Here is a 16,478-nt window from a genome sequence, read left to right as displayed (position 1 = left end):
ACAGCCAAGGAAGCAACCTGTAGGCAGATACTCCATTCTCTCCCTCTCCCTCACCCCAGCCCCTCTTTACAGGTCCGCCCTGGCCTCGGAACGCCACTGATAGTCCTAAAGCAAGACATAGGTTCCTGCCGAGCCTGCTTCCCCTCTCCCGCCAGGTGCCAGATCCAGCCGGGATGGCTGTGGGTGCATCTCCGCGAGCTACCCAATAGCCGCAGCTTTGTGCGTCCCTGCTCCCTTCAATTCCCGCTTCCCTTTGGGGAGGGGGCTGGGAAGTCCAGGATGATGTGCCCAGCTCTTGACAGTCCCCACGCCCCCCCCCTTCCCCCAGCCTTACAATGCAAACCCTCTGCTCCCGGGACGCGGGGAGTGGGGGGGGGGGGGAGAGCGCAGCGGCCGCCCCGCGTCTCTCCTAGGGAAAAAAAAAAAAGGCTGCAAATTCCAGCGGTGCGGCTCGCTCTCAGCCTTCCTCCCGCACCGGGCGGGGCGCGTGTATCCTCTCGCCCGCCTGGGAGAGGAGAAGCCGCCACCTGTCAGCCCCGTTCAAGCCCGAGTGCTAACCTGCCTAGGGAAAGGGGGGAAGGGTGGGAAGGAAACTCGAACCCGGACCGAGATTCAGTCTCCAGGAAGAGCCAGAGAGGCACTGGAGATTCTGCCCTGTGCTGGGGGGGGGGGGGGGGGGGTAAGAGGGACGGGGGCGGTGCGCGCCTCCAGGCTGGGAATGCGGAATGGACACGTGGGGGGGAGGGGGGCGGGGGAGAAAGCTGGGGGTCTCTAGCGGGCGCGAGCTCGGGGCGGCGCGCTTCTCGGCCACGTGATCCGGGGGAAATCTGGGAGGGCAGGGGAAGGGAGGTGGGGAGCGTGCTAGGTTGCCGCCGCCACCGCGGATGCTGTTGCTGCTGCTGTTGCTTCTGTTGCTTCTGTTGCTGTCACTGCTGCTGCTGCTGCCGCCGCTACTGCTGCTCGGGATAGTGCTGAAGCCCAGCCTGGGAGGGCTCGAGTGAGTGAATGCGTGTGTGTCTTTTACGGCGGGAGCAGCAGCCGGCGAGAACGCGGAGGAGGAAGAAGCTGCTCTGTGCAACTGTGCCCCCCCCAACCCTTTCGCTGATTCTTCTCTCCCCCCACCCCCACCCCGCTCCCGGGGGAGTACCCCCCACCCCGGCACCTCCTCTCCTCTTTGCAATGTATGCACCAGCTGCTGCCTTCTCGGCCCCGGGCAGGGGGATGGTCCAGCCTCTGACGCGGCTCCCTCGACTCCCAGCCTGCATCCAGCCGGGCTTGGCACCGTAGTCCTCTCTCGGAAATTGACTCAAAACAGATCTGGAGTGACTGACAGCCCCACAGTTGGCTGCGCCCGAAGGGGGAGTCTGCAAAGGGGATTTTGCCTGTGTCTGGGGGTGGGGAAGAGTGGGGGGAGGTAAGGCAAGACAGGGTCGGAGGTGGGGTGAGTGGGGTCTTTACTGGAGGGAAGGAAACAGCCGAGACTTATCCTGGAAAAGTTCAAGATTTGTGTATTTTCCCGAGACAGCATTTTCTCTTTGCAAGGAAAAAAAAATAAGCGCGGCCCACTTATCTTTCCCCTAAGGGGACGTGACAGCGACGAGGAAGTAGGGGTGTGCGACTGGAAGCACTCCCTAGTTTGGTGACAGCCCCCCTCCCATTCTGCAACGCCTAAAGCCAGGGACGCTAGAGTCTGTGCCTTGGCAAATAAGGGCTTGGACCCAAGCAGAGGGGCTCTTCTCTCCGTGGACTTTCCCTATTCTTGGGCATCATCTCCATGGCAGATTCCGTCCCAGCCGCGCCGGACTCGATTCGGCAGCCAGAGCCTAGCCGCTGCCGAGGGAGGTGGCGCTAAAAGCGGACTGCACGGAGCCAGCCGGAGCCCTGGCGGATGCTCTGGGGAGAGCTGGAGCTGGGAGGCGGCGGCGGCGGCGAAGGAGGAGGAGGTGGTGGTGGAGGAGGAGGAGGAGAGAGAGAGAGCGCGCGCGAGGAAAACAAGGAGAAGAAACTCTGCCCCCTTGCCTAAGTGCATTCCGCCCGGGCGCTCCGGAGAGTGTGGGGGTGGGGTGGGAGTCGCCTCAGCGTCGCCTGCGTGAGCTTTTGCACCGAAACTTTTCATTCTCCGGATGGATTAAAGTTGCTTGGATGTCTTTTTAATATCGTTATCAATTTTTATTCGTGTGCACCCGACGTAGGATTTTCTACTGGGGCTGCAGGTCGACGAAATCCAGACGGAACAACTGAGCTCGCCTAGAATCCTACTGAAATCTTCGAAAATTATTCCTTGAATTGGAAATGGGCGTCCCCAACCGATTTAGGATTTAATCGGGGCCCGGAGTGGGGCTGGGAGAGGGGGCGGGGAGGGTGGACCTAACCCTCGGATCTCTGGAGCCCGAGGCCGCAGGTCTCCCTCCAAAGGCTGCACGCGCTCCTCTGCTCTCCCCAGCTTCCGAGAACCTGCTGGGGCTCCCTCGAAGGGGGAGGTGGGTGCAAGTGCTCTCCCGCCCAATCCTGGATCCATCTCCCCCGGGGCCCAGGTGGGAAGAGAGATCCCAGCCCCCAGGGGGCCCCGATGCTGTCTGGAGCCGGAGCCCGGTTGGCCCTCTAAGGAGGTGGGGACTGCGAGAAGCTTGAGTCCTGGACCCCCTCCCCCTCCCCACAGACACAAAGTGGCCCCCGATTGGTCCCTGTGCCCCCCCCCCTTCACACACGCAGAGGTGACAGTTCGGCGCTCTGCCTGCTAGAGGTTGGGTTTGACCGGTCCCTACCACTACGTCCCCTCCAGCCCTAGCCCCCGGAGAAGTAACCGATCGCTGGCCCCCTCCCTCCAGCTTCCCGGCCTCTGCCATGGCCCCCGGGATGCCGGGCCGCGGCCCCGCCGCCCTCCTCTGCTGCTGCCTCTCCACGCTGCTCGCCCACGGTAAGTATCGCGGCGCGGACACGCGGGGAGAAGATACGGCGGGTGCCGCTGTAGACTGTGCGGGCAGGGGGTGGGAAGGGAGGGTACGAGAGAGGGGAGTCTCGCCCTGGGACACGTAGTACCCGCCCCCCCCCAGCCCACTCTGCATCGCCTCCCGCTGGTATGGGGCTGCTCCCGCGCCTCTGCCAGCCCCGACTCGGCGCCGCGGCCCGTGGAGGGTTGGGGATGCTGGGGGCGGGGGGGGGGGGAGGGCAAGGAACCTGAGCTCGCTGGCGGGGCGCCCTTCGACTCCCCGGGAAAGAGGGGACTTTCCTTTGCCCCATCCTACCCGGGCCGTTCCAGAAGAAGAGGAAGGGGATGGGGGGGGGATCTTAACCAAGCCCCCAGGAGCGTATCTTCCTGTCTGGAGCTGAGATCTGGACTCTGGGATGCTATCCTCCAGCGGGGTCGTGCCTCTCCCCTCAGTGGCGGGGCCCGGAAGGCAGCAGGGCTGAGACTGGGTCTGAGGCTGGGGCTGGGGCTGGGGCAGGGACGGGCTGCCGGTTTGGGGCTGGGAGAATAGTAGTGGCGGTGTGTGGGTCTGGCTGCCTGTGGCTGGATCGTCTCTTCCTGCAGTCCTCTGGAAGGGAGGGAAAGGGGGGAAAATGCCCAGCGGAGCAGCAGGCTGCATGCACGCCCGCTATCCTGAGCTGCATTCAAATCGCTGTTTTATCCTGGACTGGGCGGGGGTGCGTGCAGAGGGACTGGGCAGTGTCCGGGTAGGGGCAAAGGCCCGGGCTTCGGGCTTCAGAGCTACGGAGCGGGCCTAGGCTTTAGGTTTCTTCCCGGCTCCTGAGCTCCCTGCGGGAGTGTAATCTGTTGCGTCTTCTCTGCCCCCTCCCCCAGCCAGACAGTGTGCCTCCACTACTAATGGGGGGCTTTGGCATTGGGACAGTGTGGGGGAGGAAGAAGAATGAGAGAAGTGTGCCTCTCTGGAATTTCAGGGTGAGTCCTGGGTGGGGGCTTGTCCTAAGATTCCCATATCTCTGCCTACCTCCACCACAGGCTCTCAAGCCAACAGCCTTCTTGGTGAGGGTGGAGCCCTAAGGGTCCTCTTCCCTTTGGTAGTCTTAAGCTCGCTCCTCTGTTGCTTGGGGCTTCTGGAGCCAAGGGAAGGGAAATTACTGGGAGGTCTGAAACTGGAAAGAGAGAAGCTTCTTGGGTATCTGGCTCACTAGCCCCAACCAACCCTCCCTCTCCTCAACAAGCTATCACTGTCCCCAGACTGAGAGTGTATGTCTTCGAGGAGAGAAATCCACAAGAGGACAGACAGACAGTCCAGCATGGTGATAGAGTAGAGAGAACCTCCCCCATCCAAGGCATGATGAGCCAGTTTGGTTTTTCTTACTCTGGATCGTGAGATCATCAGTCCAGTTCCTTTGTACCCAGAACCCTGTGTTGTGAAGCCCCTGCAGTCCCCTAGTAATAAGACCTATGCCCCAGGGCTCCCCAGAATTGTTCAAGGCTTCCAGGTAGGGTCCCTTTGCTCTGGAGGAAAAAAAAAAGTGAAGAAAAAAAATTACTAAACCAGTAGGAGACATAGAAATACCTAGGATTGGAGAGAGGGTAGATACAACCTTCAGGAGAAAGGATGAATTATCTTGGAAGGTAGGTAGAAGGGGGGGGGGGATTTAAATGACCAGTGCAAAATGGCCTTACTGGCTAAGCAGATAGATAGGTTGAGTTGGGTTTCCATACTCTCCAGAAACACCCTAGGGCCCTTTGAAGGGTAGATCCATGTGTAAGGTAGGAAAATGTATACTAGTCAAGCCAGGAAGGGGCTTGTTATTACCCCTCACTGCCTGAGAACTGAGCTCAGTTCCTTATCTGGAGAATGTTATTCAGCAGAGGGGGCTGGAAATGCAGCTTCAGAGCCCTGGTCTCTCCTGGGGCTCCCTGGGATGAGAAAGAATGGGTGTGGGGCGGATGCATGTGTACCTAGAGCCAGACTGGGAGGGTTAGGTCAGCTTTCCCTCTTGGACATCAGTTTCTGGTGCCTCTCCCTTACAGAGTCTGGAGATTGAAAGGATAGGGAAGGAGAAAGCTGGGAATTGGCAATTTCCAAGAGGAAACAGTTGCTTCGAGGTTTAGGCTAGGAGGATCTATTTAAAGGAGGAGTGGGGGAAATCCCTAGAGAAAAAAGGCAGGCATTCTCTCTACCCTAGGAATGCCTAGGCCCTTGCCTCAGCTTCTTTCCTCTTGCTCTCAGGTCAATCTCCTTATGCTAGGCCTAGGTTTTCCTATCCAAAAGAAGGACACATCTTGACATCAGTGCCTTTAGGACTTAGAAATTCTCCATCCAGAAAGGGCCAAGAGCACCCAGACTTATATTTCCCTCTACCCCCTCCAAGACTTTGGCACCAGAGCATTGGGCCCTTTCCTTCATCCCCACTGGGACACAGGATCGTAGTTATAGACCTGTAAGGGACTTTAGAGGCCGTTGGCCCAATAGTCTGCTCTATTCCCTTATGAGCTCTTTACTGGTCCTTCCTGACCTGGCTAGAAATTGAAGGGGTAAGGACCTGTCAGTCACAAAGCAGGATGGATGGATTGGATTCCAGTTGGGTTTGAAAAGAGATGGAGTGAAGGAATGTGCTCAGGTCTTCAGCCTTTTACCTGAGACTCAGCCTGAGGTCTTGGAATGGGGGAGTGGGATGAAATTTGGCTGATCACAGAGCCCCACTGGGAGCCAAGAACCTCGAGTTCCATTTCTGACTTGCGTGCTATCTTGGAGGTTGACCTTGGCCCGATAACTGTCCTCTCTCTGTCTCTGCCTCCACTTCCCTGTGCATAAGGAGAAAGGGGAAGCTTCTCGCTATCCCACCTTCCTATTCCAAAGCCCTGTGTGCAGATCCACTGTATAAAGATGGTCTCTACAGATGATGCCATTATTCTATATGGTTGGTGGTGATGGTATGTGTGTGTATGCAGGGGGTAAGAGAGGGTGACAGCAAGTCATCAGAGGATCCTGGATTAAGGGTAATTTACCTTAAAGATCACTCATCTAGTAATTTTACAGATGAGAAAACTGAGGTCCAGAGATTTACCTAAGGTCAGAGAGGTAGTAAGTCCTCTGACTCTGCATCCCATCCAGCATTTTTCACGGTATCACCCTTGGTAAATCCTTGCGTTCATAGTGGTGGGGGAGAGGTTTATAATTGGTGTGAGAGTGATCTTGCTTCCTCTTGTGTTGACTCTGTCTGGTCTCTGGTCTCTCTATGAAAAATAACCTACCGAGGGGGCAGATAGGTGGCGCAGTGGATAAAGCACTGGCTCTGGATTCAGGAGGACCTGAGTTCAAATCTGGCCTCAGACACTTGACACTAGCTGTGTTACCTTGGGCAAATCACTTAATGCTCATTGCCCCACCAAAACAAAACAAAAAAAACTACTGAAGTGGTCATAAAGAGGATGACAGAAAGCATCACACTCTTGGCAAAAGGCACATGTCTGATACATTGAAGGGTCTTCTTCAAACATTACATCCCCTGATTCACAGAAGGCAATGGGGGGGGGAGAGAAAAATATGGTAGAGAGAGGAAGGACAAAGTTCAAGTACCTGGCAACGACTGCTCCTTCTCCTTCCAGCATTAGTCAAGGTGGATTACTGACCATTCTCAGAAGTGGATGTTCCATTTCCCACCTCCATGCATTTGCCTCTCCCAAGCACTCCATTCCTTATGCATGAAATGCATTTCCTCATTCATATGTAGCCCTGCTTTTCAAAATTTTAGTTTTCTTTCGAGGCCTGCCTCAAGCACTTCCTGAAGCCTTTCCTGACCCCCCCACCCCTAGCCAGTTTCAAGTACTCTCTTTCTCCTCAATCTTTTTTTGTATTCTAGCTGTCTGTGTACGTGTTATGTTCCCCCCACGTAGAATGTAAGCTCATTGAGGGCAGAGAATGCGTGTACTTTTTTCTTTTGGTATCCTCAGTGCTTTACTGTGGAATTGAATTCTAAACTCTGTTTAAAGCCCAGACTAAGCCCTCAATACATATAAGAAACATATTGTTAAATCCACAGATTTGTATGTGAGGTATGTAACTTTATGGTCTCATGTGTATTTTTTTTTCACTAGACCTATGATTTCAGTAGCACTCAGTGAAGAATTTTTTCTGTCTGCTTGTTCTCTGCAACTCAGGGTCTTACAACGTTTCCTGGAGGCATTAAGGGGTTAAGTGAGTTGTCTAGGATCACCCAGCCACTGAATCTGTCAGAGGAGAGACTGGAATCTGGGTCTTCCTGACTTGGAGGGCAATATTGTCTCCACTAGACTATTCTGCCTTTCTTTGAATGGATACACATGAGAATGCATGCTATGGCCAGTGCCATTCCTGACCTGGGGGCCTCCCGCATGAGAGGAGGAAGAATGCCCCCCCCCTCACCTTGCCTCGGTCTGGCCAATCTCAGATCTCTCCTTCTACTTGCTTTTAGACCTCTTTGCTCTATGGGCTGAACTGGAGAGGGAGAGGGAGAGGGAAGGAGCCTTTGTCCCAGGTTGCTGCCTGGATCCCAAGACCATGCCCATTTCTCCTTCCTCTCTCTCTGGGAAATCTCCGTGGAACAGCCTAGTTAATGTTTAAGACCAGTAGGTGGAGATATGCTATAAACTTGTTGGCAAAAAAATGTTTATTTGATGCCATTCTGGGTATAGACTGGGATGTGGCTGCTGATGGAGGCAACTTAGAGCTGAGAGGCTAGAGGTAGTGGGAACCCCTTTGTAATCCCTGTGGTTCTCTTGTGCTATTTCCTAGTGCCCTCCTTCTCAATTTGGGCCACATCCTCTATAGGAAGTAATGCCTGGTTGAGCAGGTGGAAGGTTTTTATGGATAGATAGATAGACAGATGGACAGACAGACAGACAGACAGACAGATAGATAGATAGATAGATAGATAGACAGAGAAACTGAGGCATAGAGGCATCAATGACAAATCATTGGGTATCTAGGCTCCCATATTCTGAAATGGGGTCTAGGAACATTCCCTTCACATGCTTTTTTCCCCCCAAGGCCTTCCTTAAGGGGTCCCTTTGGCCTCAGCTATCATTTTACATCTGTTGGAAACCACAGGGATATTTAAGCAGGACTAGGGATGTCTAAATGTGAAGAACTGCTTTCCTTTCCTCTCTAATTCAATTCAATATGCATTTATTATTATGTGGAAGATTCTCTTCTGGGATCTTTAAAATAGCACTCACCTTGCCCTCAGGGAGATTATATTTTACCAAGTGGGAGGAGGTTGTGACAAGTGCCCAGATCAATATAGCATGAATGAAGTCGGGTGTGACAGGGGCGAAGATAAGAAAATCGGTGGAAGATCAAGGAAGGCTCAATGGAGTAGGTGCCAGTGAAGGGAGATAATAATTCTGAAAGTTCAAAAATGGTGGTTTTGGGGAGGGATACATTCCAGATACAGAATACCCTGGGCAATACAAGGTGACTTGTTGCCTTGAAAACATTGGCCCACCTTGGCTGGAAAATAAAATCAGTGAAGAAGAGAGATTTGAACTAAGTCCACAAAGGTGGGTAGGACCCACCCACCTGAGCTGGGCTGGACCATCAGGGTAAGGATGAAGGAAAGATAGAGGAAAGTAGGAACCTCAGTTTTGTGCTGAATCCCAAAGCTCCCTGGCTCAGGAATGGTCCAGGCTAGACAGCTAGTCTAGAGATTAAGCGTGACAGCATCCTCTTCAGGCTAACCTGAGATTCAGGCAATCAGGCTATTATCATCAGTGAGCCTTGGTGAAGTGTCGGCTTGGGGAGGGAGGAGGAGAGAAGAGGGATGGCTCTTCTCCAGGCACTGAACAAACATGAGAAATATTGAAGGTGTTCCCTGCACTAGAGGGCCTTTCTGGCTAGTTGGGGAGATGGGAAAATTTGCATAGGGTAGCATGCGCTAAGTCAAAAGTATGGGGTACCATCACATAGTGCTATGATGGTTCGGAGCTAATGGAGGAATCTGACTGGCCCTCTGGCATAGCGGATGCAACAAATCCTACCATGTGTGCTTACTACCTGTGTGAACATGAAGAGCGAGTCACAACCTCTCTCAACCCCAGTTTCTTCAATTCTTCATCTGTAAAATGCGTTTAAGATGGGCACCTGTTTCACCAGGCTGTTGTGAGCATCAAGTGAAATCATTTACATAAATCATCTTACAAACCTTAAATTGTATATAAATGTTAGTTATGATTTTTGGTTTACCCGTCTCAGCATTGGTTTGGAGTGTGTGTGTGTGTGTGTGTGTGTATCCTATGACACTGAAAACAGTGGAAAGTGCTGAATTAAACATTAGATGATCTGGCTTCAAATCTTGACAGTATGTCCCTGGCCACTCACCTTTCTTCTCTGAGCCTCAGTTTCCTTATCTATAAAACAGGGGATGAGATGGAAGTTGGACCAGAGACCTTTAAGGTCCTTTCCACTTCTAAATTTGTGATCCTGAGTATTTCCTGAAGAAAGAGTGAAGAGTTGATGGTATTTTTAAAGGACTGGTAAGGAATCTGTCTCTTAAGTTCTCATTGTATATAACAATCCATTTATTGGAAGTTCATCGAGTTGGGGTCCTCAGCCCAGTAACCATACAATCCCCTCCCCCTTCCCAAGGTGTCTCTCATTTCCCACCACTTAAAAGTGGGAGAGTCACTTAACCAATGTCTCTCTTAATTCCATGATCCCGAGGTTGGAGATGACTAGTAGACACAGGGAAGGAGTCATGCATGTTTAAGAGGAGGGGGGTATCACCAGTGGGAGAGTACAGGGAGAAAGAAGATGGCCAGAAGTTTGGAAACAAAGGTCTGGGGCAAGGGCCAGAAGCCATAAGTGAGATGGCATGGCAGAATCTATGGCAGGTTAGTTTTAGGCATTTTGAGATCTTTGCAAAACTAGAGTAAGAAAATCATGCCCTGTAATAATACTGGGCTATTGATCACCCAAAAGAATAAGTAATAACAACAACAGCAATAGTAATAATTAAAACAACAAAAACAACAGGCATCACACAACACCTTACTGTCTCCCGAGAGCCTTCCCTATATCTCTTAGTTAGTCCTTACAACATGTTAGGTGCTATTGTTATATCCATTTCACAGATGTGGAATTGAGGCTGTGACTGGCCCAGGGCTACCCAGCTATCAAATCCAGGCAGGCTTTGGAGTCAAGTCTTCTTGGCTCCAAGGCCAACACTCTTTCCATGATGTAGCCTGAGCCATCAGTGGTTTTAGTCATCCCAGCAGTAGGTTCAAGCTCTCCTGTATATCCTCTCCACCCCTACTTCCATCCTCCCAAATGAGTAGCCAGAGACGATACCTAGCTTTTTACCATCTTTCATTAACTCAACAAATGCTTCTTGAGCCCGTATTATAGGATAGGCACTGTGCTGGGGATTAGGGGAGATGTGCAGTTGTACCAGATACCATCCCCACTGTCTTGGAGATTATGATTAAGGATCCACCAGTAACTAAAATGCAGTGCTATCTAAAAGAGGCAGCATCTGTGAGAGCATGGAGAACTAACCATGGAGAACAGAGGGATGAGAGGGTTCCAGTCTAGCCTCAGGCATATATATTGCTTGTGTGATCCTTATAAGTAGGCCACTTATTCTCTTAAAAGTCCAGGCAAGACTCAGCTCACTCCTGAGTACCCAGAGGAAGCTTAGGTGGCTAGTGGTGCAGTGGATAGAAGTTTGGGCCTGGAGACTGGAAGGCCTGAGTTCAAATGTGGCCTCTGCCACTTACTAGCTTGTGTGACCTTGGGAAAGTCACTTAATGTCAGTTTCCTCAATGGTAAAATGAGAATAATAAGAGCACCTACCTTACAAAGTTGTAGTGAGGATCAAATGAGAAAATATCTGTGAAGTGCTTAGCACAGTGCCCAACACATAGTAGGTACTATATAAATGCTTATCCCCTTCCTCCCTCCGTAAGTACATGACATTACCCATCGTGGGGAAGGATGATAAATGCCATAGGAATAGGGGGAAATTTTAGGAATTCAGAGGAGTCTAGACATAGATCTGCTACTCTGTGACCTTGGGTAAGTCAATTGTCTTCTCTGGGCCTCAGTTTCCCCCTATGAAAAATGAGGGGGTTAAACTAGTTGGTCCCTGAGATCCCTTTTAGGACTGACATCTTCTGTTTTTATGATAAGTAAGAGATCACCTTGATTTATCTCCCTCCACTCATCCCCCCTCAGCCCCAGGGACTTGGCTCCAGGAAACTCAATTATAGAGGAGGCAGGCCGGGCCATGCCAGTGCAGAGTGATTAGGAGGGTAGTCATCCCGGGAGCAGAAGGACTCACCAGCTCTTCCCCTTCCCTCCCTTGGAGAATTGTTCCCCTCCCCTCTTGGCTCCCTTTCCCCCACCCCCTTCTTTCTTGGCCCTTAACAAACAGCAATTTGAATAAGAGATTAATGAGCCCAATTTAAAAAAAAAAAGAAAAAGAAAACAATTTTCTTTTCTTTAAGCAGAATGGAGATCGTGTCTTGTGGCTGCCAAGGAAGCTGGATGTTGTGTTGTGCTGGGCTTCAGCAGTTTCTGGGGAAGGGGTGGTTGGGATGCTGAGGATTGCCAGGGCTCTGATGGGCATCCTGTGCTTCGAACTCAGACAGCCTGGGCTGAGGCTTCATGGGCACTGGATTTGGTTGAGGCACCTTTGGGGAAACTGTGGGCATAAGAGGAGCAGTGTGACCTCCGAGGGCTTGGGGGGGTGGATGGGCTTCTGAGATCATCTTGTTCCTTCCTCCATTTATGTGACCCATTCAGGCAGGCATTCAACAGCCACTCCTGCCCTCCTTCCCTAGCTGACTGGCTGGGTCCCCAGCAGGGTGGAGTGGAAAATTGAGGCAATTACCTGGATAATTCAATGCTTGTTGCATGAATAAATGAATGTGGGGAATGAATAATTCAGATGGGGGCTAGTAATTGAAGCAAATCTCTTTGGGTCTGTGCCTGGGTTGTCCTGATAATTGTGCTGACTCTGCTAAGGAAAGTTCTTCTTTTTATCGGACTTTTATCCTTCATGCTGCAGCAGACACCTGGCCCTTCTTGGGCTGCTGTCCACTGACCCCTCTAGAATGACCCTTCCTGCCCTGCTCACCTTGGGGGACTGAGGCTGAGATAGGAAAGCTGGTGACTGCCATTTCTGAGCCCACCTCCTACCTCCCTCTCCCATGGACACTAAGGGACTAGGCAGAGGATGGGGAATTATGTGCCCAAAGTCCTTTGGCAAGTCCCTTACCCCTCAGTGTAAAATAGATGATAATAATATCTACCTCCCAAAGTTCTCCCGAGGATCAAGTGAAATGATGTCTGTAAAGTGATTGGCAAGCTTTAATGCATTATATAAATACCAGCTATTAGGAGGAGGGACTCACAAAAGGGCCTCCATCTTCTGCCTCGAAGCTGAGAAGAGAGGCACTCAGCTAGATGTACTCAGGAATACCTAGGTTCGAATTGTCTCCAATCTACTTAGGAGCTGGGTAATTCAGGGGTATCAGATCACTGAACCACACTGAGCCTCGGTTTCCCTATCTGTAAAATGGGCATCATGCCTGTAGTACCTGTTTCAGAGGGTTGTTGTGATGCCCAAATAACATAACACAAACTTTAAAGTGTGATTTAAATGTTACCTTTTCTTATAGGCGAGGTAATGGCAAAACAACAAAGCCATGGATTCAAGTCTGACACTGACACATACTGGCTATGTGACCTTGGGCAAGCCGCTCCTAATCTAAGCTTGTAAGGTTCAGAGAAGGTACTCACCTGCATTGGTAGAAGGGGATTCTATGAAGTCATAAGTTCTGTCCCTACATCTATTATTATTAGGCACTCTCAAAATATCCTCCAGATGAGCCACAGGAATCTTTCGAGTTAGCTGGCAAACCCCAACGCCCCGAAGGGCAGTTTTCCTCCAAGTCCCTGAGGGACATTCTCCAATATCCCCCCAGGGAGTGTTCTGAATTGGTGATAAGCCAACCATTCACAACTGAGTGTCCCCTGTGCTGAGAGGGGTGTCTGGAATAAGCAGAGGAAGGAGAGACATTAAGCCTTGTTTTGTTTGCAGGGGATGGAGTGAAAGCTTTCTTTGTAGTCTCAGCATTTAGCAAAGTACCTGGTCTATTTGTTGTTCAGTAATTTTTCAATTGTGTCTGACTCTTCATGACCCCAGTTGAGGTTTTCTTGGCAAAATACTGCCATGGTTTGCCATTTCCTTCTCCAGATCCCTTTACAGATGAGGAAACTGAGGCAAATAGGGTTAAGTAACTTGCCCATGGTCACACAGCTAGGAAGTGTCAGGAAGCTGTCTTCGTGACTTCAGGGCTCACACTTTATCCACTGTACCACCTGGCTGCCCTACAGCTGGTACATAGTACGTACTAAATAAATGCCCCTGAGTTAACTATCTGAAAGCAACCTTAGAAGTCATGTAGTACAATTTTACAGCTGAGGGAAACAAAAACCTATAAAGGTGAAGTGACTTGTCCAAGGTCACACCAAAAGTAAGTGGCAGAGACAAGATTTGAACCAAGTCTTCTAACACACCCTGAGTATACTGGAGCAAGTCCCTCAGGGACTTGGGAGAAAATCCTCCCTCTGGGCTATTCCTCAGGTGGGGCTAGTGCTACCTGAATTCAAAACTGCATACTGCTGAGCTGAATATAGATTATTAGTACTGGGAACTCAGCCCTATTTCCACCACTTCTAACTCCCAATTTGACGAGGGATACAAGGAACACACTACAGGCACCTTTGGGAGTTTCCTACTGCATTAACAGATGGTAAAAAAAAAAACACCTCTTAAAGACCAACAATGACACTCTTCTTTAGTTGTTCAGTACAAATTGACCCTGCCCCAGCCCCCTTGCCAATAGAACACCGGGGGAAATGACTTGGGTGCTTCTGATCTCTCAGGGTCCACCAGTCCTCACTGGTCCTGAGAATCCTGAATGTCACCTCCCTAACTTCCTTGGCCATGGTGCCAAGCCTAGCTAAGTGGCAGAGTTGTGTTTATTTTTGGCTGCATAGTTCAGATTCTGTAGCAGACCTGTCACTAGGAGAGAAGATAATGACAGTGGGGAGTTGAACATATGCGTGCAGTCTTAGTTGGACACACTTATGTTCATTCGCACACCCACGTGGATAGAGAGACATGCATGTTTGCAAAGATAGGTGAACACACATACACACATAAACACACATCCCTTTCTAGCTCCTAATTGTCAGATTGGCAAGGCTCCCATTAATTGACATCTGCTAATGGGAGCAATAGGTGCTTGTTTTCCTAGAGGCTGCTTGTAGAGGATTCTTCAGTCCTCTTAACCATTGTTAGACTATGGTATTTCTCCCAGATTAACCCTCCTAGTGCCCCACTCCAGGTTGCCTGTCAGGTAGAAGCACGTACTTGGAAGGCTAGCATGTAGCAACTGCTCTCCTCTCTCACCTTTCTCCTCACCCCAAGATCATTTTCCTCCCCACCTTTTCTATCCCAAACTTGGTAACCACAAGGCAGTAGGAAGAAGAGCAAAGAGGAAAGAAGTAGGCAGCTACACTGACACACTCCATTTGTCCTCAAAGCCACACGTTTGAAAATATGGTCAATGCCCCTTTTGGACTTTTGTGTTTTATCTGCTTGACTGATACAGCAGATTTGGGAATCTTTGGCCAGGTTCTACACACACACACACACACACTTCAGAAGGCCCACTGCACATTTTTTGTGTCCTGGACCCCTTTGGCTTAGTGAAGCCTATGGAGCCCTTCTGAGAAAAATGTTTGTTTTTTTAAATGAACAAAATAAAATACATGATTTTACAAAGGAAACCAATTATATTGAAACCGTTATCAATTTCTTTTTAAATTCATGGCTCCTCTGAAATCTACGTGTGGACCTTGATTTGTTAGCTTGGGGAATTCACACTCATATTTTTCTGTCAAGCCAACAGCATAAGGAAGGGAAGGAAAATCTACTGCTAGAGAAAGGGAACTAAAATTGGAGTCAGAGGTTCCCAGCTTAGCTCATCTACTTCCTAGCTATGATATTCTGAACAAACCATTTCCACTGTTCTGTTCAATCCAATCAAAAAAGTATCATTAATGTTATGAGCAAGGAACTGTCCGAGGTGCTAGGGATAAAAAGATACATGTGTTCTAGTAGGGGGTGAGGGGAAAAGTAAAATATATAAACAGATGGTATGTGCTTGATGATTTGAGGAGGAAGGAGAAAGCATTAACAGCTAGGGGCTATCAGCAAAGGCTTGCCTTAGGAGATAACATATGAGCCGAGCAGGGAAGCTAGGGATTAAAGAGGCAGCATGGTATAGTAGATAGAGCTCTAGATTTGGTTTCAGGAAAACCTAGGTTCAAATCCTGCTTCAGATTGTAACCACGTGAGCCTAGACACACACCTTTTCTGCTGTTCAGTTTCCTCATCTGTAAAATCAAAGAGGTTTGACTCGAGGTGCCCCCTGCTCCAACTCTAAATCTATGATCTATCATTCTGAGAGTTAGAGTTGGGAGAGAGAGTACAGTCAAGGCTGATGCAAAGGCACTTAGGCAGGAAATGAAATCCAAGTATGGTGAACTGCAAGGAGGCCAGTTTGGCTGGAATATAAAAAGTCTGTAGGGGAATAAGATTAAAGCAGCCTAGAAAAGGAGGCTGGAGCCAGGTTGTGGAGGACTTTAAATGCCAAGTTGAGTAATTTGTACTTTTGCCTGGAAACAATAGGGAGCCACTGAAGGTCCTTGAGTAGGGGACTGGCAAGGTTAAACTAGTACTTTAGAGAGATTATTTTGATATTTATGTGGAGGATAGATTGGAGAGGAAAGAGAATGGAGGCAGAGAAACTAGTGAAGAGGTTTCTTCAGTACTTTAGGTAAAAGGGGATGAGGGGCTAGAGGAAGAAAAAGACTTTGCAACTGATAATTGTGGGTGAAGAAAGAAGTTCTTCCACTATAATATGAGAGGCCTAGGCAAGAAGAATTTTAAGCCCCCTCCAGCTCTAGTCTTTAAAAAAAATAATAAAATAATATTTATCAATAAATACCATTAAATGCAAGAAAATGGATTAATAAATGGAAAAATTTAGTGATAAATATTATTGGAAATAGTAGTCATTGATAAATATTGTACATGCATTTATTAACAAATGATATTAGCATAATATTCATCATTAAGTATTATTAAACATAATAATACTGATATTGTTATTTAAATAATAATATTTTCTGGAGCTTTAAGGTTCACAGGGTACTTTCCTCCAAACAACCCTGTGAGGTGGTTTTTAAAGATGAAGTTGAGGCACAGAGAAGGATGTGACTTGTCCAAGGTCATACAGTCAGTAAACATTGGAGTCTGAACCCAGATGTCCTGCCTGCCACTGCACTCGTGCATCTTATTGAAGTTTTTATGGCTTCCATTTCTCCCCTAGCCCACCCCACCAAATACTTTCCACACCTCCTCAAGCTTCTTCTTCTCTCAGAGAAATTGGCTTTTGGGCCTTTGTCCCCTGGAGAGAAAGTGCAACT

The 16,478-nt window shown here is 49.5% G+C and overlaps 1 protein-coding gene across 1 annotated transcript in view; it reads left to right on the top strand.

Annotated features, from left to right (window-relative positions):
- The first annotated feature begins 3,585 nt into the window (after positions 1–3,585).
- TMEM132E (transmembrane protein 132E) overlaps positions 3,586–16,478 on the top strand; it is a 120,376-nt gene continuing 107,483 nt past the window's right edge. Inside the window, exons 1-3 of the mRNA XM_044003589.1 lie at positions 3,586–3,675; positions 3,803–3,901; positions 3,962–3,985. Of these exons, the coding sequence (XP_043859524.1) occupies positions 3,586–3,675; positions 3,803–3,901; positions 3,962–3,985 (213 nt within the window). The remainder of the gene's footprint in view (positions 3,676–3,802; positions 3,902–3,961; positions 3,986–16,478) is intronic.

The sequence above is a fragment of the Dromiciops gliroides genome, chromosome 4 (genome assembly GCF_019393635.1).
Source record: "Dromiciops gliroides isolate mDroGli1 chromosome 4, mDroGli1.pri, whole genome shotgun sequence".
Classification (NCBI taxonomy): Eukaryota; Metazoa; Chordata; class Mammalia; order Microbiotheria; family Microbiotheriidae; genus Dromiciops; species Dromiciops gliroides.
This window is presented reverse-complemented; position numbering and strand designations above follow the sequence as displayed.